Here is a 22,273-nt window from a genome sequence, read left to right as displayed (position 1 = left end):
GTATGAAAAAGGCTCCTGTCTGAGTGTTGCAATCCATAAACTAGATCAAATGTGGTGCTGGTTTTTGTTGTTTTGGGATTTGGTTTTTATGAAACAATGAATAATGAAAGAAGGTGGGTGCAGATGCAGCCTAGTGTTAAGAGAAAGGCTTGCATTGGTAGATGAGAAACTTGCATAGGTAGCTTTTTTAGTGTGACCTCTTGTTTTGCTGTTTTAACTGTGCAAAATGTATTCCTGTGTATTCCTGTGGAGCTGGTGACCTTCAGAAATTATTAAGTATCTTTCTTTGGTTTCATTGAGCTGTGTAGCTTGGCATTGCCTTTCCTAGTTTGAGTTAACAGTAAAAGGTATCTCCCCCTCCATTTATTGAATATTGAAGAGAGGCAGTAAGGTCTATGATGCTCTGATCGGCAGTGCAAAATAGCAGCTATTTCTCTTTGAGTTGTTACAGTTGGATCTCCCATTCATTGTGGCTCTTTTTTGGAGAAGAAAGAAATCCAGGATCCAGACTGGTTTTTTTGCCGTTTGCCTGTGCCATTGCTGAAGGTTTGCCTGTTACCATCTGCAGAAGACACGGTTGAGAGATTGCATAGTGTTCCTGTTGCATTTGAAACACATATGTCTAATCCATTTATTTAATGGACACTCAGTCCTTCCCAAAGGAGAATAATATCTTCTGTACTGGACATGTATGCTTTGTCTCACTGCATTCAGCAGTCTTCATAACAAAAGTGGCACACAGGTGGTTCTCAGAAACAGCCCTGTTAGAAATGCCAAGTTGCAGTGATAGGACCATGGGGCTACAGGGCAGTAGGAAAACGGGAGTTAAAGGTGTTGTACCTCCCAGGTTGATAGACCTGTGTGCTTTGCATCTTGGCACATAAAACATCAGGCTGCCTCATCACCTCTTGAGAGCTGGAGAGGGGAGTAGTGAGCACAGAATACCATATTCTGTGCTCTCTAGGCCGGGTCAGGGTAGCCTGAGCAGCTTTCCACCATGTGTTGAGGAGATGCTGCGCTGAGGGCTGTCTCTAAATGAAGATCTGGATGGGGATTCTTGGCTTTTGCAAGAATCCCAAAAGCAGTGTAGTGATTTCAGCATTTACCCGATTCGGTGTTCCTTTGGATTTCTGGATAGGTGCCCTGTTGCTTGACTGCTGGCTGTTCACCATCCCTTGAACGTGCCTTCCTCTCTGATGTCTCATTGCTCAGCGTTCTCCTCTTCCAGTTTCCAAAGGCAGCCGTGCCATGTGCCGGCAGCCCTGGGGAATGTGTGTCTGTGGGCTGTGGGGACTGCCCTTGCCCACACTGTGCTTGTCCTTGACAAGCTGAGTTTGACACTCAGAGCAGTATCAGAGATTTAGGTGGTGTTAATGCAGGAGCACCTGCAGCGCTTGGGGCAAACACAAGCTGCCTTTGAACAGGGCAGGAGTCTGAAGCAGCTCTGTTGCGTAGCTGTGAAAAGTATCAGCTGAGATACTGTGTATATTGTATTAAAAAGGCTTTAAACAAGGAAACAATACGTTGGGAAATGCTCTACAGGAATGACAAAGCAGTATGCTTGCAGGAAACATGAATTCTGTTGTTTTGAAATACTTAATATTGTATGAACTGTTGATTGGATCAACTGCTTCAAGGATGAAGTTATGATCATGCTCTGTGTTGTTCCTGCAGAAAATATTACAGCTAAAAATAAAAGAAGTAAGTGTAGAAGTGCAGTTGCTCTGCTCATGTACTGGAGCCCTTTAGATTAAACACTTGGAGGGGGCATGCATATTAAACCTCAACAGAGAAACATCCCCAAAAAAAGGGGAATCCTTGCTCTTGCAAAGGCTGTTCTGTGTAGAGGGATTGAGGAGAGGGATCGTTCAGAGACATTTGTCCTCTCAGGCTCTAGACCCAGTTTGCTCCAGTGCTTTGCAAGTCAACTTGCAAGAGCAAAATTAAACTCTGTTGTTTATAAATGAATATGTAACATGAAATAATAATGTTCATTTATCGGATAGCAGCTTGAAGCATTTAGAAAAAAAAAAAAGCCCAAACCACTTTACTCTCTGGGAAGTGTTAACAAAAATTTTGTCTCTCGGATAATGAGATGTGATTCAGACACACTGGGGAAAACAGGATGAGTTAAAAAAAAAAAAACAAAACCAAACAACCCCCCACCATTTTATATAGTCACTTTCTGATAAAAGCTTATATAAACTTGTTTCCTAATCCACCCTCTCCTACGGGTTCCTATACTTAATTTTTGGTCAGGTTTACCTCATTTCCTATTATTATTATTGTAACTCCTGGCCTGATTGGCACTCCCCCCAGATTAAAAATCAGGAGATGCTAAAATAAACATCTATGGATGTTATTTTGCTGTGTCATCCGTTTCTACCTCCTACGAGCCCTTGTGTGTAATTCAGTTCTTTTTTATTTTTCCAGTCAGATTGCTGTATCCATTCTCTTGGACTTGCATCACCTACGATGTTGCCCTGTTTATTCAGTCAATGCCACAATGATTTTCTGCTTGACTAGTCTGTACCTTGGGGAAACCATTACTGAATTGGGCCACCTAGCCTTACTGGTTTTGCACTCAAAAATATCTTTTCTCAAGATTTAGAAGTTTGAAGTCAAGAAGGTGATGTCTTTGGCAGCAATTTGGTTTTTAAAAAGAATTGAAAGGGCCATAGACAACCTCCTAAGGGAGATGTTACACTGCACTATGTCAGTCCCTTTGGTCTCCTGTGTCAATAAGTACTTGTGGGCCAAGCTGGTGCCTGGTCCCACATGTCCCTGTCCCATTTGAGGGAACAGCTTGTACAGTGTTGCTTGCCTCAGCCCATCACCGGGCTAGCAGGCACTAGGGATGCACCTGCCTGAACCACATGTGGAAAAAGTGTTAGTCAGTTTTGTAGCTTCAACTACCTGGGCAAGTTATGCTGCAGCTGGCTTTACCAGATCCCAGGCTGAGGTTGAGGATTTGTTCGTGTACTTCGGGCCATCGCTTGGTGGATGCTGCTCTTGGCACCAGTGCCAAGTGAAGCAGTCCCAGGTCACCTTTCCCTCTACTGGTGTTCCTTCGATCAGGCAGGTGTGGGGCTGGGGCCTAATGGTGAACCGTCGTTAGGAACATGGGAATAGCATCTCCACGTGCCTTATCACTGGGCCCCTGGGGAGCTTGCACCTCAGCCCTGCAGAGAGCTGCTGTCCTGTCTGTCCCCAAGCTGTGACAGTACAGGGTCAGGCTGCTTGGCTTGGATCCCTCTGAGGAAAGGGAGAGCATATGTGAAACATTGTTAGGCTGTGGTTGCTGACAGCCCTTGTGTTCCAGGCAGGACCCGCCCTCTCCCCTCTCTGCAGAGCAGGGCAAGTGAGGCTCTGAGTTGGCAGATGGACCATCAGTGCACTTGTGTTGGTAGTTCTCACTCAGGACTGTTTAACTACTCTTGAGTAAGGTGGAAGGCCATTTCCTCTTGGTGTTACAGTGTTGGTTCCCTGCTCAAGCCGTTGTCTGAGGCAGGCAAGGGCACTGTAGTGTATTTTTTTCTTTTTTTTCTTTTCAGGGTCAGTTTTTGTTTTCTTACTGTTTGGGGTTTTTTTCCGTAACCAGGATGATCACCATCCTGAGGGTTCATTGCCCACAGGCAAAGGCTGTTTATCTCTTAGAAAACCCAATTATAATCTAGCCGATGAGTTGTGCTGTGAAAAACACACAGCAGAACTTCCTTGAGCTGTCCATCTCTTGATGGTTTTGGTTTGGGTTTGGATTTAGGAGTGTGCTAGGGAGAGCTCAGAATACTTGCTGGCGAGGATGACCAGCAGTTTCTGTGGGTAAGTAGCTGGAGCCTGTTAAAATCCCAGCATGGGCTTAGGAAGGGCAGGTCCTGTCTGACCAACCTGATCTCCTTTTATGATCAGGTGACCTGCCTGGTGGATGAGGGGCAGGCTGTGGATGTGGTTTCCCTGGAATTCAGCAAAGCCTTTGACACCATCTCCTACAGCACACTCCTGGAAAAGCTGCAGCCCAGGGCTTGGACAGGGCACTCTGTACTGGGTTAGGAACTGGCTGGAGGGCCCAGAGAGTGGTGGTGAACGGGGCTGCATCCAGATGGGATCTCGTCACCAGTGGTGTCCCCAGAGATCAGTGTTGGGCCCAAGTTTTTATTACAGACAAATCCACAAAGGTAGGATGTCAGTGTGGAACCTCTGTTCTGGGAGATATTCAAAAGCCTCCTACACATGGTCCTGGGCAGTTGGCCCTGCCTGAGCAGAGAGTTGGACCAGGTGAGCTCCAGAGGTCCCTTCCAACCCCAACTGGTCTGTGATTCAGTTAACAACCTTTGAAAAACAAAGCATTAGAAAAACACTCAACTCTTGATAAGCTACGGGTCATAAATAGCTTATTGAATCATCTGAGTATGTGAGACAGGGGAATTCATGTCACTTTTTTATTTTCTTTGGAATCTGTGGTAAGTTGTGCCATACGCAGTGTCTGTCTTGGATCCAGAGTGACAGGACATTGCCTGCTCATGGGACAGCAGGGCTGGTGCCACCTTCACTCAGGTGCCACCTTCGCAGGGAGGTGACTTGTGGCTGTTCATGGCATTTAATTGAATGTGATGAAGGTACCTCATAGTACTTTGTGACGTTTAACTAGCTCTTCGTCGTACCTGCCAGGTATTGTGTGTGTGGCTTTACTCAAATACGCACTTAGGTGGTTTAATGCAGATCCAGTGGAGCAGGGCCTTGGGGGGCTGTAACTCTGCAGACATGGTCAGGCACAAAGAACATTCTTTTCTGTTTTTCTTCCCTCTGATTTTTATTCCCTGTTAGATGTTAACAAGAATTTTATTTACTAACGAACCAACTGTCTTGTAAATGTCATCAGAGACTGTGAGTCTCCACTCCTGGTGCCTGCCTGGGGCTGGAGGCCATCTGCCCACCCAGCATGGAGAGGTTGACCAAGTCCCTGAGCCCATCCCTGCACCTGCCACATGCTAATGACGCTGTTAATGACGGGTGTTTCCAAACAGGAAGTCTCAAACTTATGACTTTGTATGAGTCTCCTAGATTTTCTACCTGTATGACTGAACTGCCTTCAGCACAGTGGGAAAAGGAAACAAAACAACTTGTGAATGTTTTTGTGGTTAGTTTTAGCTGCCGCTCAGGTGCACAGTCACCAGGAAGGTGACTAACATGGGTGCTGTTAACTGCTGGGGCTGTGTGCGGCCATCACTCTCAGCTCCCCTGTATGTTTTTATTCTAAGTAACATGACACTTTTCGGTCACACTTGTGAAGCTCCAGACAAGGGAGAAGGAAGCAGGAGTCCCCTTGCAGCAAGCTTGCTCTGAAAGCTGCTGTTCACTTATGCAGCTGTGGTATGTGTTTTTACTGGAAAAGTTTTAAAAGGGTGAAACACCTTTAGAGGAACTTCTATGTTTAATCTTCAGCAGCATGAAAAGGCAGAATCCTGAAGTGGGTTTTGGGCTGTGTGCTGCAGAATAGAGACATTAGAAAACCTGTACAGGAGAGAAAGCCTGAGAGCACTGACAGCGCTGGGAATTTGGTGAGATCTCGAGAGAGAAAAAGCATAAGGTCTTCACACGATTTCATTTGGTTCATGGCATAGTGCCAGAGCAGTTCTCAGAGCACCTCCTGTTGGGAGGGCACACAGCTCCCCTTGATCGGGACTGTCAATATACTGGGAAATTGTATTGCAAGGGAGATAGACTATTGAATTGTAATCCCTATTCTTATACAAGCATTGACCGTTACAGTATTTAATTTACCAGCATCTTTTCAGGACAGATTGCCAGGCATTTCAAATTCAGTAATAAGTCACCAGCATTTCCCAGGGACACGGTTTGTGCTGAGTCTTCCCTTTACAAAGCCTTGTCAATATGGACAAAGTACTTAAATTATCTCTGTTTTGTTCCGGAACTGCACTTTGCACAGCCATTTCCTTTTGCATTGGAAAGAACTCCTTTTGCTATCCCAGATTAATATCCACACAGCTGGTAACTCTAAAGCAATTATCCCAACATGGTTTATTCTACTGCTGCTGTTCTAGGTCATTTTCTGCCACAGGTGTAGGGAGATAACCTGAGCAGATTTGCTGAAGTCAATTGACTTTAAAAGGGGGGGGGGGGGAAGAGAAAGTTTCTAAATTTTTCAGTCACAAAACTTGTGTTTGAGAGGAAGAGTGTACTATTGGTGTAATTTATAGTAATTATCCACACATGTAGACTAATTAGACCCAACCTGGAGTACATTGAGCCAATAGAAACTCTTTACTGCAATGTAATATTGAAGCCCCATTAGTTCCATGACACTTATGTGTGCAGATCTCAGCTTGGAGCATGTGGGCTGCAGAAGAGCAGCTGTGCCACAGGTGCTGGGTGATGCTACCAGGCCAGGCATGCCCTGCACAACCAGGGTCTTTCTGTCTTTCTAGGCCATAGGGAGAAATCAGATCAGTGACAGCCCTGGCAAAGTCTGAATGAAATTATAAATTCCAAGAGGAGGTATCTTAACAATATGTATGACTTAAAAATGTACATTCCTACATTTTGGAGACAGCACGTTCTCTCTGCAGTACTGATGTCATACATATTGTTGGTCCCACTGATTGATATGAATTCTTAGCACCACTTGTCCATTGATCTATGCAGAGATTCAGGTTTTCTAGAACTAAACCCTCTTAAGAGAGCAGTTGATATTTCAGGAGTCATAACTGACTGAGAACTGATATTCTGTGGTTTCCAGCAGCTGAACTCCTCTGGAAAATGCTTTTGCAGGTGTCTGACTGGTTTTCCTGTTGATGGGATAGCAAACAGAGAACCTCGGGGTTATGAAAGGATCCTGGCTGGGCCCCAGTGCCGGTCGGTGTTGCTGCTTGTGAGAGGTTGATTTTTTTTTTTTTCATTAGATATGGAATATTGAATCGAGAGAGGGGGTACAGTTAACTGTAGTAGCCCTTGTTGTTTTGTGAGGCGCATACTCACAAACACGGAGATGGTTCTGCGTCTGGGCAGTAGCAGTGGGTCAGCTGGCAGTAGCTGCGGGTCAGCTGGCAGTAGCTGCGGGTCAGCTGGCAGTAGCTGCGGGTCAGCTGGCAGCTGTTGCAGGGCACCAGCCCGGGGAGCTGCCGGGCCGGTCTCTGCCGGGCCGGGGGCCGCGGGAGCCGAGAGTGTGGGACACGTTCGGTGTCAGAGCCATTAAGGGCGCTCCCTGCGGGCCGCTGGCGGGGCGGCTCCCCGGCCCTCAGAGGCCTCCGTGCCGCGAGGGGGCGGGCGGGGCAGGGCCGGGCCGGGCCGGGCCGGGCAGGGCAGTGCGGCGCGGCCGGCGGAGCTGTGGGTGCCGGCGGAGCTGTGGGTGCCCGGCGGAGCTGTGGGTGCCGGCGGAGCTGTGGGTGCCCGGCGGAGCTGTGGGTGCCGGCGGAGCTGTGGGTGCCCGGCGGAGCCGTGGGTGCCCGGCGGAGCCATGCACGGCGACAAGGTACGGGGGGCCGGGCTGGCGAGGGGCTCTCGGGGCTGCCCGGGCCGTTCGCGGCGGGCACTTGTCGGGTTCGGGTTACCTTGGTTTTTGGCCAAAAGGGGGAGTTGTCCGCTGAAACTCGCTGTTTTCCTGCCGCTCGGGGACACCTACCTGCTCGCAGGGTCCCTGCCGCGGCGGGGGCGTGCGCTCGGGTCCCTCGCGGGCTCCGTGTTTCTGGTAGAAGCATTGACCGTAGTAGAGTGGTTGTTTTGGGGTGGGTTTCACGGTTGCTGCTGTACCAACAAGTGAAGCACTGGGAATGACTCGGGTGTGCTGTACACTTGAACCGTGTGGCTTCTGCTCTCAGTTACCTTCTCGGTCCTTTCACTCTCCAGCGGATAGAGCCCCTTGCCCTTGTACCAATACCCCAGAGTGCTTGGCCTGCCAAGCTTGGGTGCCCTGTTGAGTGTACGTGCTTGAGTTTTGGATTGTTCGAGACCATTAAGTGGGCCCAAGTATGAGGGGTTTTGCTTATTTCTCAGCTTTTACTAAATGTCCGTAAAACACATAATGCTCGCTTGATTGATGCTGTCCCCTGGGCAGCGGGGAAAAAAGGTGCATTTTTGCAGAATTACGTCCGTTTGCAAAGTTGGTTTGCATAAAGGAGGAAAGGTTTTCTGTTGGTGAAGCTGATGATTAGCACTCATGTTTCTCTCTCTCCTTGCCTAGATCGAGCGATTGGAAGTCAGCAGCTTGGCGCAGACCTCCAGTGCCGTGGCCTCCAGCACTGATGGCAGCATCAACACGGACTCTGTTGATGGGACCCCAGATCCGCAGAGGACAAAAGTGGCCATCACACACTTGCAGCAGAAGATACTGAAGCTGACTGAGCAGATCAAAATTGAGCAAACAGCCCGTGATGATAACGTGGCGGAGTACCTGAAATTGGCCAACAATGCAGACAAGCAGCAGAGCGCCCGCATTAAGCAAGTGTTTGAGAAGAAAAATCAAAAGTCAGCCCAGACCATCTTGCAGCTGCAGAAGAAACTGGAACATTACCACCGAAAGCTGCGAGAGATTGAACAGAATGGGATTCCTCGGCAGCCAAAGGATGTCTTCAGGGATATGCATCAGGGTTTGAAAGATGTTGGAGCAAAAGTCACTGGCTTCAGTGAGGGAGTGGTAGACAGTGTAAAAGGTGGACTTTCCAGTTTCTCCCAGGCCACACACTCGGCAGCAGGAGCTGTGGTTTCCAAACCCCGGGAGATCGCCTCCCTCATAAGAAACAAGTTTGGGAGTGCAGACAACATTGCTAATCTGAAAGACTCCTTAGAAGAAGGCCAGGACGATGGGACAGGAGGCAAGGCTCTAGGCATTATTCAGAACTTTCAGTCAAGCCCAAAATATGGTAGTGAAGAGGATTGCTCCAGTGCCACGTCGGGCTCAGTGGGAGCCAACAGCACAACGGGGGGCCCTGTGGGAGCTTCCAGCTCCAAAACAAACACTCTGGATATGCAGAGCTCAGGGTTTGACGCAATATTGCATGAGATTCAAGAAATTCGAGAGACACAGGCAAGACTGGAAGAGTCATTTGAGGACCTTAAGGTTCGCTACCAGAGGGATTACACGTTGATAATGCAGACCCTGCAGGAGGAGCGGTACAGGTACGTGCTGTGGTACTTTGTTTCACAATTCAGTGTTGGGATCTCAGAGCACCAGAGTTGGGATGGTACTGCTCAGTAGGCTGTTCCCAACAGCCTGATTCAGGTGAGAAGCTCTGTGGTGTTCTCAGGATTTTTCCCTCCTGATTTTGTCTTTTGTAGATGTTGCTATCTTGCTGCTCATCTCCCTTTCTTTACAAGAAAGAAATAGCAAGGAAAAGGGTTATGTCACAGTGTTTTCAAGATAAAAAGGCAAGCCAGAGAGTTTTAATGAGGTGTCCCAAAATTAGGATTGATGCAGTTACTGTTAGTAACTGTAGTGTGCTTGTTGTGGAGGTTATGGGGCTCTGGAAGTGGATATCCTGTGCTTCCATTGGCCTTCCCCTCACTGAAAGTGATGGAAAGGTGGGGCAGTTGCTGCACTGCTGCTGGTCCCTGATGAAGTCAAAGGGGAGATGGGACAGTGGCTTTCAGGGAGGCAGCCTGGCAGTGTGGCACGGCAGCCAGTGCCTCCCACCACCCTGAGGCTACCCCCACCTCCCCACCCAGGAAAGCTCCCCATGGAGGGTGCTGAGGGAATGTTTCCCCTTCCTAGCTGGGTGGAAGAGGCTCTCAGCAGGCTGCCTTATGGTGTCTGGCAGAAATTTGGTGTCCTCCCCCTCACACGCTGGGAGCAAGAGCTCTTCCCCAGGCTTCAAAGGAAAGAGTTACCGGCTACTCTTCTTCTGGCATTCAAGACACTGCAGTCTAAGTCTACAGGATTCTTAAACTTTAAATAACAAATGCAAGGCCAAAGCCCTCATTCTGGTGGAGGGCAGCAGGCAGCTGTCAGGAAGTTCCTTGTGGTCTTGATGGCTTCGCCAGGCTATGGAGCACGACCTGCAAGGCACAGCAAAGCTGCTGCGGGTGCGTGGGGACAGGCTTGCTGAAGTGCCCCATGCCAGTTGCTGAGTTGGTTTGTGCAGCTTAACATGGAGTTGCCGTACAACTCTTTAGACATGCTGGTGCCAAATCATTGGAAAAACACTGGAAAAGGCTTAGCCTGCTAGGATCTGGTAGAGGCAGCAAGCTTTCTGTGTGCTTTGCAGAGCTTGGGCAAACAAAGCCAGACCAATACCACTTTCTAATCCTGCTTTGCAACAATCAGTGGTTTGACTGAAACCAGCACCCAGCACAGCAACTTTGGATCCTAGTGACTCATTGTTATCAAGTCACATCCCAAAGTGACATGGAGCTGGATCTTCTGCTCCCCAGCAGAGGTGCTGTTGTCTGTTGCTGTATAGGTTGTTGTTTCACAGATACAGCAGCAGCCATTCATGGTGGAATGTTATATGCAAGCACAGCACAGCTGAAGGATCGGCCTGAAAGTACAATGGCAGACCTTGGGGACTGCTGCATGTTGTCAGCTAAACTGGCTGTTACTGTCCGACACCTCTGAGCAAGGTTCATGTAGGTCCCGTACTAGTGCACTGTGAAGTCATACCTGTCATGTGCCATTAACCTTTACAGAGCACTCCCCTGAGGTGAGCCCAGAGCCCAGCCACTAACCAAGGCAACCTGGAGTGAAAAGCTTCTGGAAGAATCTGCACTTGGCTTATAAAAGTATAAAAATATAGTAGTTTAGACCTGCTATTCGGAATGTTTATGCAAATAGATTAAAGGTGTGACCTCTAAGGAGGATCAGTTCAACTACTCTCAGTGCCCTTGTCTCTGGAGGTAACTGCACGATCAGCGAGAGCTAATGGGCTAATCACAGTGAGATGACTACCTGACTGTACAAATCTACATTCTCGTTTGATAGCTTGTGTATTTTGAACCGTCATGATGATAAAAGTCAACGTCAAGCTAGAACTGGAAGGTGATGTGATGTGTCCAAGGGCAGAGGTTGCTGCTGCCTTGGCAGGGAGGTGTGGCACCTGTTCCTCCAACTGGAACCTCTCTCTTCAGAAAAAAATTAAAAGATGGGAAAGGAGATTGTGGTCTGGTGCTGGGAGGCTGGGGATTCAAATTAATCATAACTGGTTTTAAAAGCTATAAATACCTCCTAAGTCTGCTCTATTTCTGGGAGGCTTTCAAAAACAAACACAGAGTTGAGTTAGAGCTTAAAAAAAAAAAAGAGGTATTTGGAGAAGCCTTTTGCTTTTCAGGTGACAGTGTTTGCACTGTACCTGGAAGCTGGAACAACGCATGCACCGTGACATTTTCTCACCTGGTCTTTGTCCATTTCCTCTTTCTTAGATGTTCTACTTTTTTGCATGTTCTGATCTTTTTTTCCCTGTGTGTTTGTGCAGTTTCTGTTTATTAGTCGTGGCTTGCCTTATGGGTTTTCCATTACCTTCTCCATCTCCTTCCTCCCTTTCCCTGCTTCCAGATCTTGCCAGTAACTCCACAAAGCTGCTGGTTTGCTAACTATGTCTGAGGCAGTAACTCACTGGAGCAGTTGCTCCAGTTCTCCTGCCCTGGTGTTGCTGGGTGCCAGGGCCGGCCTAGCCTGGCCTGGTGGCATCAAGGTGAGGCCAAGGTGGGCTGCACTGCCCCAGCGTGCCAGCCCTGGAGCACCGCTCTGCTCCGCTGGGGCTGAGTCACTGAGGAAGGAAGAGTCTGACGGCGCCTCGGCCCTCGTGTTCTCCTGCACCAGGAGCAGGCACTGAACTGGCCTGTTGCTTATCTCGTTGTTGGAAGGTGGCAGTTGTTTACTGATATGAACAGGGACTTTCTGTGCTATTGAGACTAAAATAAAGTTTCCGCTGAGTATTTTCATCTTATGTGTCCCTTTAGGAACCTGTTTGTACATGGTGAAATCATGAGCTCACGTATTTGGAGCGTGGCCAGTTTGAGGGTTTGGGTTTCTTCCCAAGCCTGACATCCTAGAAAAGGACATTTAGGTCTCCCACCCTCCTGTCAGGAGAAATCTGTCAGCCAAAATGGTAGTTGCTGGTGCTTCCATTTCTCTGGGTGTTGATGTAGTCTAATTGTTGGACTTCAGTTTGTCCTTGTGGTGTGTTTTCAAATAGATCAAAGGAACTAAACCTCAGAGGTCTGGAAGGGTTGACAAGGCTCTTGTGGAGTATGGATGGCCAGGTGGGTGCTCACCCAGCCAGGACAGCACCGAAATGTCCCTGCAAAGCTGTCCTCTTCCCAGGGAGGCTCAGACCTGGTATGTGGGCACTGAGAGCAGCTTTGGAGCAAACACTGTCCCTTGTGTATCCTCTAGGTAGAAGACTTGGAGTATATTACATTTAAATAGATACTGCTTTTAGCTATTTACTCCACTATTGGAAGCAGTGTGTTCAAGTAGCATAAAGATGTAGATCGTGACAAATAAAGATCACATGGAAGTCTATATGATGTAGCTATAAAAAATAAGTCCATCTTGAGAGACATCTGAAGACGTGTTAAACTCTGTTCACAGTGTACTGCAGAGGTCTTTAGCATCAGTTTGGTCAGAGTTTCTTTAGTCAATAAGCACTATGTGCAGATAAAATGTCCTTTTCGTCACGTCCCTCTCCCTTCCACGGGCTTCTGTGTGTGTATTAACTTTGTATTTTGGAGCTATTGCTTTAAAATGCCTTTAAAGCTTTTTAAAAAATGAGATGGTCAGAACTGTTTCTGAGCCTTTTTCAGACCAGTTCCCCAGTTTCCACACAGTGAGCCTCAGAAAATGTGTGGAAATCCAGTGTGGCTGTTGGAAATGAAGTGTTCCCATATCCCACACTTGAGACCCAGCAGTGTACTGCGTCCATAAGAACAGCTCTGATGATCTCTGTGATAATTGTGACAGGTGACATTGGTCTGTTGCACAGAAATATTTCTGTGTTGGTGCTTGTTCATCTAGAGGCTGGTAATTTTAAGGAGAATTTTCACTCCAAAGAGGAGTTTTCCATATCTGAAATAAAGTGGTATATTCACAGACAGGTTTAGTCTGTTCAGTGTCACGAGTTCAACACTGGCACTCGTGTTAGAGGGATGCCTATCATCTTAAACCCCTTGACTTGACTGGTGGCCTATCCCTTTTATTTCTGTAATAGTCCCAGTTAAATGTGAACCAGCTTTCAACAGGGAAACCCTGGCTTTGGGCCCTGTAAGTCACATGAACCTCTCCTTGCTTTTCAAATTTGAACACTAATAGAAAGCAGCAGGAAAAAAATAATTTTCTAAATTGTAGGTAATAGGACAAGGATTGAAAAGCAGCTGAATGGAGGCCGTGTCATTTCAAAAATAAGTCATGGTAGGTTATTGGGGCAGGGGTGTGGGTTTTTTAAATAACCCAGTTCAAGCAGTTGCCTGACACAGTGGGTTCTAGAAGCACAGGTGATTCTAGGGTGCAAATTGTAGCAGTTCTGGGATTGAGCAGGGTGTGGATCATGAATGAGCTGGTTGTCCAGCATTCAGGGCAGGAGAATCGAAGCCAACCCTTCTGCTAATCCTGTTCTGCTTAAACTCTTAACTATACGGATTTGCAGGGTTTCCTTATGTTTCCTGTAGATTGAGGTACTTTTGAAGTTATTAAAATACAATTGTTTCTTGTTAGAGAACAAGATTTAAGCTGCCTGGCAACAGCCACTTTATGAAGGGTGTTTGTGTGAGAGGAGAATAAAAGACACAATCATGCTATTTTCAGAAATGCGTAAGTCTCTTTTTGTGTAATAAACCCACTGGAGAATTTTGTAATATGTTAACAGAGTGGATATATTTCAAGTAATTGATGCTTCCTTTGAGGCTTAGAGTGGGTTTAGTTGTGATTTCTTGGTTGTTGGCAAGTTGTTTTTGTTGTGTGGGAACAAATGGCAATATTAATTATCTAGGCTCCTTCTCTATTAATCAGTCTTCACACGGCCATGCCCTTCTGAGTCTGGGGAAACCAGTTCTCTGGTGTGTCTCAGCACGGTTGCACAGCTCTTGTGGCACCTTACTGGGCTGAGCCATATTGGCTGGCGGTTGTCTTGGTCTCACTACTGGTTGACCGCATGTTTTGCTGCTGCAAATTGTCATGCTGTGTCTGACTCCTCTTTGGTTTAAAGCAATATTGCATTGGGAACAGAAATGAAAATTCTCTTCAGACTTGTCCATTAAGAACAAAACCCCAAGACTTTTTAAAGGCTAGCTTTTGACTACAGATTCTGAACAACTAGCTTGTGAAGCACCAAAAAAAACTTGGGGAAAAAAAATCCTAAAAAACAGAAGAAGGATTTGTGGTTTTGTTCCAAAACTTGCAATTGAATTCTTCATTCTAGATAAATATTGTTTATTCATCTTATGTGTGTGTGTATGAATTAAATTCAGGCAGAGTCAGAAGGAAAAATTTAAACAAGGAATTATCCTTGTGGTTAATTCCTTAGAAGTTTCTTGGTTATTGGAATCGAGGCACGGACAGTAAGAGCTGTGTGGTAAGCTTTTCCTGTCTGTTACAAGGAGTGGACAGTGTAAATCAGAGTGGAGAACACCTAGAGTGGAAAATGCCCACGCCTTTGTTACCATCAGAGCTATCATGTAAGTAAGTACAAAACTCCCTCAATGAGAACTATATCTCTCAGATTTGTTGTAAGTCGGGTTTTTTTGGGCAGCCCTCTTCCTCAGGACTGCTCTTGGCACATTCACCAGGACCAAACTGAAAAATAAACCTGCAGGTTAGCGATTCATGTGTCCTGTTATAAATAATACGATGGTATTTGCTTGTGAAGTTGCATCATTCATGGGAGATAAAGAAAAAAATAAGTCAAAGATCCCTGTGACCTCATGCAGAGATCAGACAGTAACATCATATTCTCTGAGGCATCGGTCACATGTCATTTCTGTGTCATTTTTATGCCCATTACTGTTCTGAGTGTAGATGAAAATGTTTAAGAGCTTATGGTATTAGAAGGGAACTGTTTGGTTTACACAGAAGTTTGGGGAATACATTAGTTTATTTTAATTCTGTCCTTGATTTCTTGCATCACTTGACAGTTGTCATGTAATTGTGTGGTTTATTCCAGGATAGGAGCAGGATCACAGAGTTTACCTGGCAGAAAGGACTAATTGCCAGAGATGGGCCATGGTGGTAGTGTGTGCTATGTGCTGACTGAGGCAGCCCCGCTGGTTTCAGTGCACAGGCTGTGGTCTTTGTTCCTTGGTTGTCACTGGTGTCATTTTGCCATCCTCTTCTCATTAAAGCCACTGTACCATGTGTTGTCATTTCTAGATGTGAAAGACTTGAAGAGCAGTTAAATGACCTGACTGAGCTCCACCAGAATGAGATCCTCAATTTGAAACAGGAGCTGGCCAGCATGGAGGAAAAGATTGCCTATCAGTCTTACGAGCGAGCCCGGGACATCCAGGTGGGTGACAGAAGCAAGGATCCAAATCCTGCTCTTTCAGGAACTTACTTTTGAAATAGTCCCGCACTTCAGCATTTGATTTTAATCCTTGTAGCTTTATTGCTAACCTGCATATTGCCACATTCCGAAAGGGCCTTATTCCATCCGTGACCCTTGAGTATCTGTCCAGGTAACCTCCTCTATAAAGCAGGGCCTGCACAGAGGGAGTTTGTGAATCAGTTGTAGCAAAGCAGGAGCCAGCACCCGCTCTTTGTGCAAGGCCTTTGTAGGGTGTTAGACACTCACGAGCTGTGACCCAAACATGTTTTTTTACAGTAGCATTCCCAGTATATGGGCCCTGGGGTGTGGTTCTGTGTCACTAGTTTTACAGCAATGATCACATCCGTCTAAGGAAAAATGGCTTTATGTGTGCACTGCACTGAGTCAGGAAACAATTCTTTCTGTTGGCTTTGCCCAAATAAGGAGGTCTTTTTTGAAAGAGAAGTTTCAGTATGTAAAAAAAGGTATGAGACAGAGATCATGAAGTTGGAGGCCTTTCTACAAAGCAAAGCAGCTTCTGACCCTTGTGGAGAAAGGCCTATTCAGGAACAAGTGTCTTGTCCATTTTAAGTAATTGCTTTGCTAGTTTTAGCAGACATCTCAGTTCTGATCACTGACACAAGATATTTCTAGTGTGAGCAACGGTCAGTCTGGGAGGAACTGCTGCTTTGCTGCAGACTTGCAGATGGTACTTGCAAGTCAGCCTGAGAAACCTAACTCTGAGGATTAGCGGAAAAATTGTAACTTTGTATCTTCAAAAGCAGAAGTATCTCCTTGTGTTAATTGCCATAAAACCTCTTTCCTTCTTCCTAGACCACTGTGTTGCATATGGTCTGTGTTTTAGTGCAGGTTAGGTTGGTCCAGTTGAGGTTTGGCCCAGTGAAAAGATCTGACAAAACCCCCCCAAATCAGCAGGGCTTTGGAGAGCTGGTTTTCTGCAGGTTAGTCTTCTCCCTCCACGTCCTGTTGCTTTGCTTCTTCCTGGAGGCAGTTCCATAAATCTCATGCTTCCTACCCTTCTCCTAGACATCTTTCCTCAGCCCTCCCAGTGTCACCTGGAGTTGTGCCACTGCCACAGCTTGCTGCAGTCTGGAAGAGATCTTCCTCCTGCGATGGCAGCTGTGCAGTCCCAGCCCTGGTGCTCCTCAGACCTTTCCCTGAGCTCACAGCTCACTAAGCAAGCAGAACACAGCTGAGCCTTTGGGTAGTTATTTTTGTTGACTTAGTTTTCTGCCAGATTGACTAGTTTTCTGCAGAGGGGCCAGATAAGCACAAGCCACTGAAGTAGGAGGTTCTGGGAATACACATCCTAGAAGAGGAAGAGGACAAAGATTTCTGGCTAGGTACAGCACCTTTGTCCTCTCAGTGACCTCTTGGAACCAAAGCTGAAGTAACCAGCTGGCAGGGTAGCCCCCCATTCTGGACAGAGGCTGTGGGATTGCTGAGGACTGCGTGGTCTGACAGTGAGAGAGGAAGGATGGTGGGTCATAGCACCATGTGCAGGGTCTGGCAGCTGACAGTGCGAGGTGGCACTGAAGGGTGTGTTCTAACAAAGCCCAACTTCTACCCAACCTGGCATCTCTCCGTTGAGCCTCTGGGGTGCAGATGAGGTGCCACCGTGTGTTACAGACTGCAGCGCTCAGTTAGTGAGGGGCTTTTCACCCTTAGGCACGGGAAATGGCACCGCTACCTCTGCTCAGGTCAGGAGCTGTGTGAGGTGTGGGAATGCTGACCCTGGCCTGGCCCAGGCTGTGGGGTGACAGCTGTGGAATGTGTGTAACCCAGAGTGCGTTCTTGCCCACAGGAGGCACTGGAAGCGTGCCAGACACGCATCTCCAAGATGGAGCTGCAGCAGCAGCAGCAGCAAGTGGTGCAGTTGGAGGGGCTGGAGAACGCCACAGCCAGGAACCTGCTGGGGAAGTTCATCAACATCCTGCTGGCTGTCATGGCTGTCCTCCTCGTCTTCGTCTCCACTGTGGCCAACTGTGTCGTGCCCCTCATGAAGACTCGCAATAGGACGTTCAGCACTTTATTTATAGTGGTTTTCATTGCCTTTTTGTGGAAGCACTGGGACGCCATCACCGGCTACTTGGAACGGTTCTTGTCTCCCCCCAGATGATGGTGGCAGGAATGGGCTATGTTGCTCCCTCCCGGCACTCTTGGTGAGCAAGTGTGGCAAAGATTAGTCAGCAACTACTCCGCTGAAGTTTTAAAGTGTCCGAGTGAATTTGTTTACATTTAAAATAACATTTTTTCTCTGCAAGATGCATTGCAATAGTATTTTTTAGATTTTATTCAAGAACTCTTTTGGCGAGAATCCTGGATAATTTTTATGTAGCATGGTTCTCTTTGGATGCAAATCTTAAGATTCTTTAAAATGTACAAAAGAAATTAATAAAATACAGAAATTTGGAGCATACCAACGGGCAATTTAAATTGTGGCTTGAACTACTGTACTAAACCTGTCAGGAAGAAGAGAACGTGGTTAGCTTAAGATGATCAAAGCTCAATCTAGTGCACAGCCTTGAATGATGGTACCACAGCAAACCTGTAACACTAAACTTTTACTGTGAAGTCTGATCACATTCCATGTCCAAATGTATGCGTTCAGAGTGGTTTCTTTCCTTAACAAGAGAAAAACGGCGTGGATCTCTCTCTCTCAGCTCAGCATCTGGGTCCACCGTTTGTGCTAACCTGACTTCAGTAACTTTCTGTAAGGCTGGCTAACTTGGCTGAGTGGATGGAGTGGAAGCCTCATGCCATACACAATAACTGCACAGTCGTGCTACAGTATTTTGAAGTAGTCCTTGAAATACTTATCTTTAAGCAGAAGCCCTTGGTCGCACTTTTAAGGTTTTTTTTAATATATGTATATTCACAGATTTAAAAAAAATCCAAACAGCATACTTGAAGAGTGTAATACTCAAACTCTCAGTGCTTCCTTATTGTTTCTAATAGGATTTTTTATTATTATTATAATTATTATAATTATTATTATTATTGGGGGTTTTTTTGGAAGGGGTTGGGAGGGTCTTTTTTTTTTTTTCTTTCAAATAAAGAAGTGATGTTTGTAAATGAAGAAATGCGTGAATAATTGTGAGGTGTCTTATCCTGAAGCAGTTTTGAGGAGGGCGGAGAGTAGTTTCTAGTGCCAGCCTGTTGAACACGGTGCTGTTCACATGCTAATTGTCTGTCCTCCTGAGCATACAGATGCAGCATCATCAAAAAACATCTGTCTTCTCCACACCTTTTTGTCATGCAAGGCTTTTTTCCTTTTCCAGATGTGAAGGATAGTATGTTTATATTTTTTGTTTGCATGTCATCTCTCATTCCTGCCTCAGGGTAAGAAGAAGGAACTTCTGTTCATCCCTTCCTAGGGAAAAGACAGGTTCTTTTAAGGAAAGAAATATTGACTCAACAGTCCACTTAAAAGAATGGTTGTCTCAGAAGTAGCTCTAATTTTTAAAGAAACCCCTGAAAAGTGAAACCAAAGTTTTTCTCCTGTAAGGCTCTGGTAAGATCATTTGTGTGTCTGTGTCTGTGGTGTGCCAAGAGAGCATCCTCTTTTTTCAGCCACAGGAGCCAGCACTTGGTGCAGACACCTTTGCAAAGCTCTAAAGGAAATGTCAGCCTCAAATGTAACCCCAAGCCTTCTCAGCATGTCATTGCTGGTGACCTGTTGGTACAGGCAGGCAGCCCTCATGTCCAAGGAATCTGTGTTCACTCTGTGCTGGTTTTTAACTGCTGTCCCTTTCACCATAACAATGCCAAGATTCAGCTTCTGTCTTCGTGAAATCCCAAAAGACTCCATGATTCTCTTTCAAAACCATTTATGGTGTTTAGTTAGGTCTTACTATTTTTCTTCCTTCCAGGATCAGGTTCCCTCTAGGAACCAGATGTTGCCCACATGACCTAAACCAGTTGAAATCATACCTGTACATTTATGAGACATGTACATCACGTACATATATATAGACAGATACTGTACAGACATTGTGCTGTGATGCAGATTCTGAGAAATTCCCTCAAACAAGTTTAACAGTTTTGAGGGTTTTCTGATTGCCAGTGGAGGCAAACCCTCCACCGTCCAACCATCTTGCTTCCTCCAAAGGTTTTTTTCTGTAGTCAGAGGAAACTCAGGTGCCCCCTCTCCAGGGATCCCAGCACACCTCTCTGCCACCATGTGCACTAGTCTGCTCCTGTCCTACTTAAAATACAAATTGCCAATTGCAGCTGACTCAGGCCAGTGCTGCTCGTGCTTTCTGCAGTGCCACAGCCAGAGCAAAGGTGCATGGCCATTCCTCCCCTTGGCCCTGCTCCTTGCTCCAGTGAGGCTCTGGTCTGGTGCCACCCTTCTCTGGTGACTCATGTTTCTTGGGTAACTATTGGCTTCCCATTACACGGTTTTGTCAGAAACAAATGTGTGAATAGCAGTAAGAACTGATTTGGGACATAAGTGAAATGCTTTGTTGCCTTTATTTCTGAAACCTGGCCTTTTTACCTCTGGTTGTTTTTTTTTTTCAGTTTTGATCACAGTAGAATTGCGTATGGGAGGTTTTTATGTGGTCAAAGCAGGAAGGAGTTGAAAGCCAATAGATCTGGACACTCAGTGCCCCTCATCTGTAGTATTTAGGAAGTCTTTGTCCCTCTTCTTTATATTCTGATTTCATGTAGCGTCTCAACTCTGTCATATTCAATAATTACTATTTGCTAATTTGCTAGAAGGTGCAGGCTTAATAGAAACTTACACCTCAGAACTGTTTGGTGGAGGCCCCGTGTATATGAGTGGACAAAGTGTCTGTGTGTCTCCTTCTCTCTCGGCAGTTTCTTCCATTCCAGAAAATTGTCTGCAGTAATGCCATGTATGATGCTGCATCCACTTTTCATATCCTAATACAATTGCCATGTGTTTTGCCTTTTGAATTAGCAGAACATCTTGGGGTTTTTCTCCCTCTTCAGTTTGAAGGTCTGTGATGATTTCTGATAGCTTAACAATGATGATATTGTTGGAAATGTGATTCTAGCTTTAAAGCTCCCTTTCCTTGTACGTGGTTGTGTTTGCTTTCCTGATGGAGTGTTTCTGGATGACACATAGAGGACAGTTTCAGCTGTGGATGTGAGTGCGTGTGTGACTACCTTTAACAGCCGCCTTTGTAGATAACAAATGTTTTAGTGACCATCTCAAGAGTTGCAGAATGTTTCCCAAAACATTTCTTATTCGGAGTTGAAAAGACACAGAAATTGCTTAGATGTGTTTGTATCACCTTGGCACATAAAAAAGGAAAAAATATAATGGACTGTGTAAGTTTCAAAAGAGCAGCTCCTCACTGACATTTGAGAGTTCAAATGAATTTCATCTGTTTCCCCTGTTTCCTTCAATTCAAAGAAAGAATATCTTGATGCAAAAAAAATTACCATTTAAAGTTTCGTAAAGTTCTTGTTTTCTTTTATTAGTTTCGTTTAATGATACCCAGCATGCTCCCAGCAGTTACTCCATTGATTTATTCCAATCCCATGTGTGCTTAGGTCTGATCAAATGAACTGCTGACTTGTGTACGTGTTACACTAGGACAGGAAAGCACTGTCTTGACAGCTTTGAAAATATGCATTTTTTTTTTTTTAAAAAAAAGGCATTTTAACAAAAGAAGCCAGGCTACAAAGGGTTCAAGATTGAGTAGTTTTGCCAGTTTTTAAGTGAATTCTGAATGTGGCTAAGGAGTTACAAACCCTGTGTGTCTGTGTTGTGTATGCCAGGTGGTATAGTTGTAGGCAATTGACTTAGCTGTAAGTGTGTTTTAAAAGTGTAAAGAAAATAAACGGAAAAACTCACTTGCACGGGTTGAAAAGTACAGAAATGACACTTGTGAACGTAACACTGTAGTTTATAGATCTTAAGCTGCTAATTGTTGAGAGAGATTTACATTTGTCTTGTCTGATTGTCACAGATTTATCTGTGACACTTTTACTGTATATAAAAACTTTAAATAAAGACCTCAGCTATTAACACCGGCCTACTTTGGATGTTTCCAAAGGGACAGGGCGGGGATTGTTCAAACTGTGCTGAGCCCTAAGAGCTCAAAATGTGAGCAAGTTCTTCATCCTACAGTCAGCCATGCACCACCTGGGCACAGCAAGAATAAAGTGGCAGCAGTGTCTGATCTTTGTGAGTGGAGGAGGAGGAGGAGGAGGAGCAGCAGCACTGCATTCTTCCTCATCTGATCCCTTCTGGCCTCCCCCGAGCCTGGGACAGCCTCTGGCAGGGTCCCCGCTGGCTCAGACGTCACCGTGTGTCTGCCTCCCTCCCTGCCACGCTCTGCTTGCAGGTGGTGTCATCAAGTGAGATGACCTACCCATGAGGTGTCTGGCTTGGAAGGACCAGCAGTTGGTCCTGTATTTTCCCACATCTGGTCTGTGATCTACCCTGCCCCAGACGAGAAGGACCCTTGCTTCTGTGGACTTTGTCCGTAAGGGATTGCAGGGTCAGCTCTGTGTGTGCTGCATGTGCAGAGCCATGTGCAATGGTGGCCTCACCCGTGTGTCTCATGGGGAGCTTGTGATGGAGCAGTTCTGGGCCCTGCAAAGAAGGCAGGACAGCACTGACCAGCAGAAAGCTGGCTCTCCCTGAGGAGAGGCAAGAGAGTGTATGCAGAATGTTGTTGAGCCACTGCTCTAAGCAGAGGTATTTTGTCTACCATGTTTCATAGGAGAATTTCTGAATTCTCTATTATTTGTACAAGCTGGAAGTGAGCAGATTCATCACTGATGTGCAGAAGATACTCATTCCACTT

The 22,273-nt window shown here is 46.1% G+C and overlaps 1 protein-coding gene across 3 annotated transcripts in view; it reads left to right on the top strand.

The window, feature by feature from the left end:
* Window positions 1-21,489, top strand: part of TMCC1 (transmembrane and coiled-coil domain family 1) — a 59,490-nt gene extending 38,001 nt beyond the window's left edge. For all 3 annotated transcript variants that reach the window (XM_027903296.1, XM_027903295.1, XM_027903297.1), the window contains 3 exons: window positions 8,198-9,132; window positions 15,311-15,446; window positions 17,290-21,489. In XM_027903296.1, the coding sequence (XP_027759097.1) occupies window positions 8,198-9,132; window positions 15,311-15,446; window positions 17,290-17,604 (1,386 nt within the window). In that variant the 3' untranslated portion in view covers window positions 17,605-21,489. The remainder of the gene's footprint in view (window positions 1-8,197; window positions 9,133-15,310; window positions 15,447-17,289) is intronic.
* The last annotated feature ends 784 nt before the right edge of the window (window positions 21,490-22,273 follow it).

The sequence above is a fragment of the Empidonax traillii genome, unplaced genomic scaffold (assembly GCF_003031625.1).
Source record: "Empidonax traillii isolate 1590-97213 ecotype Southwest subspecies unplaced genomic scaffold, ASM303162v1 scaffold956:size363975, whole genome shotgun sequence".
NCBI lineage: Eukaryota > Metazoa > Chordata > Aves > Passeriformes > Tyrannidae > Empidonax > Empidonax traillii.
Note: the sequence above shows the minus strand (reverse complement) of the source record. Positions and strands in the feature narration are given on the sequence as shown.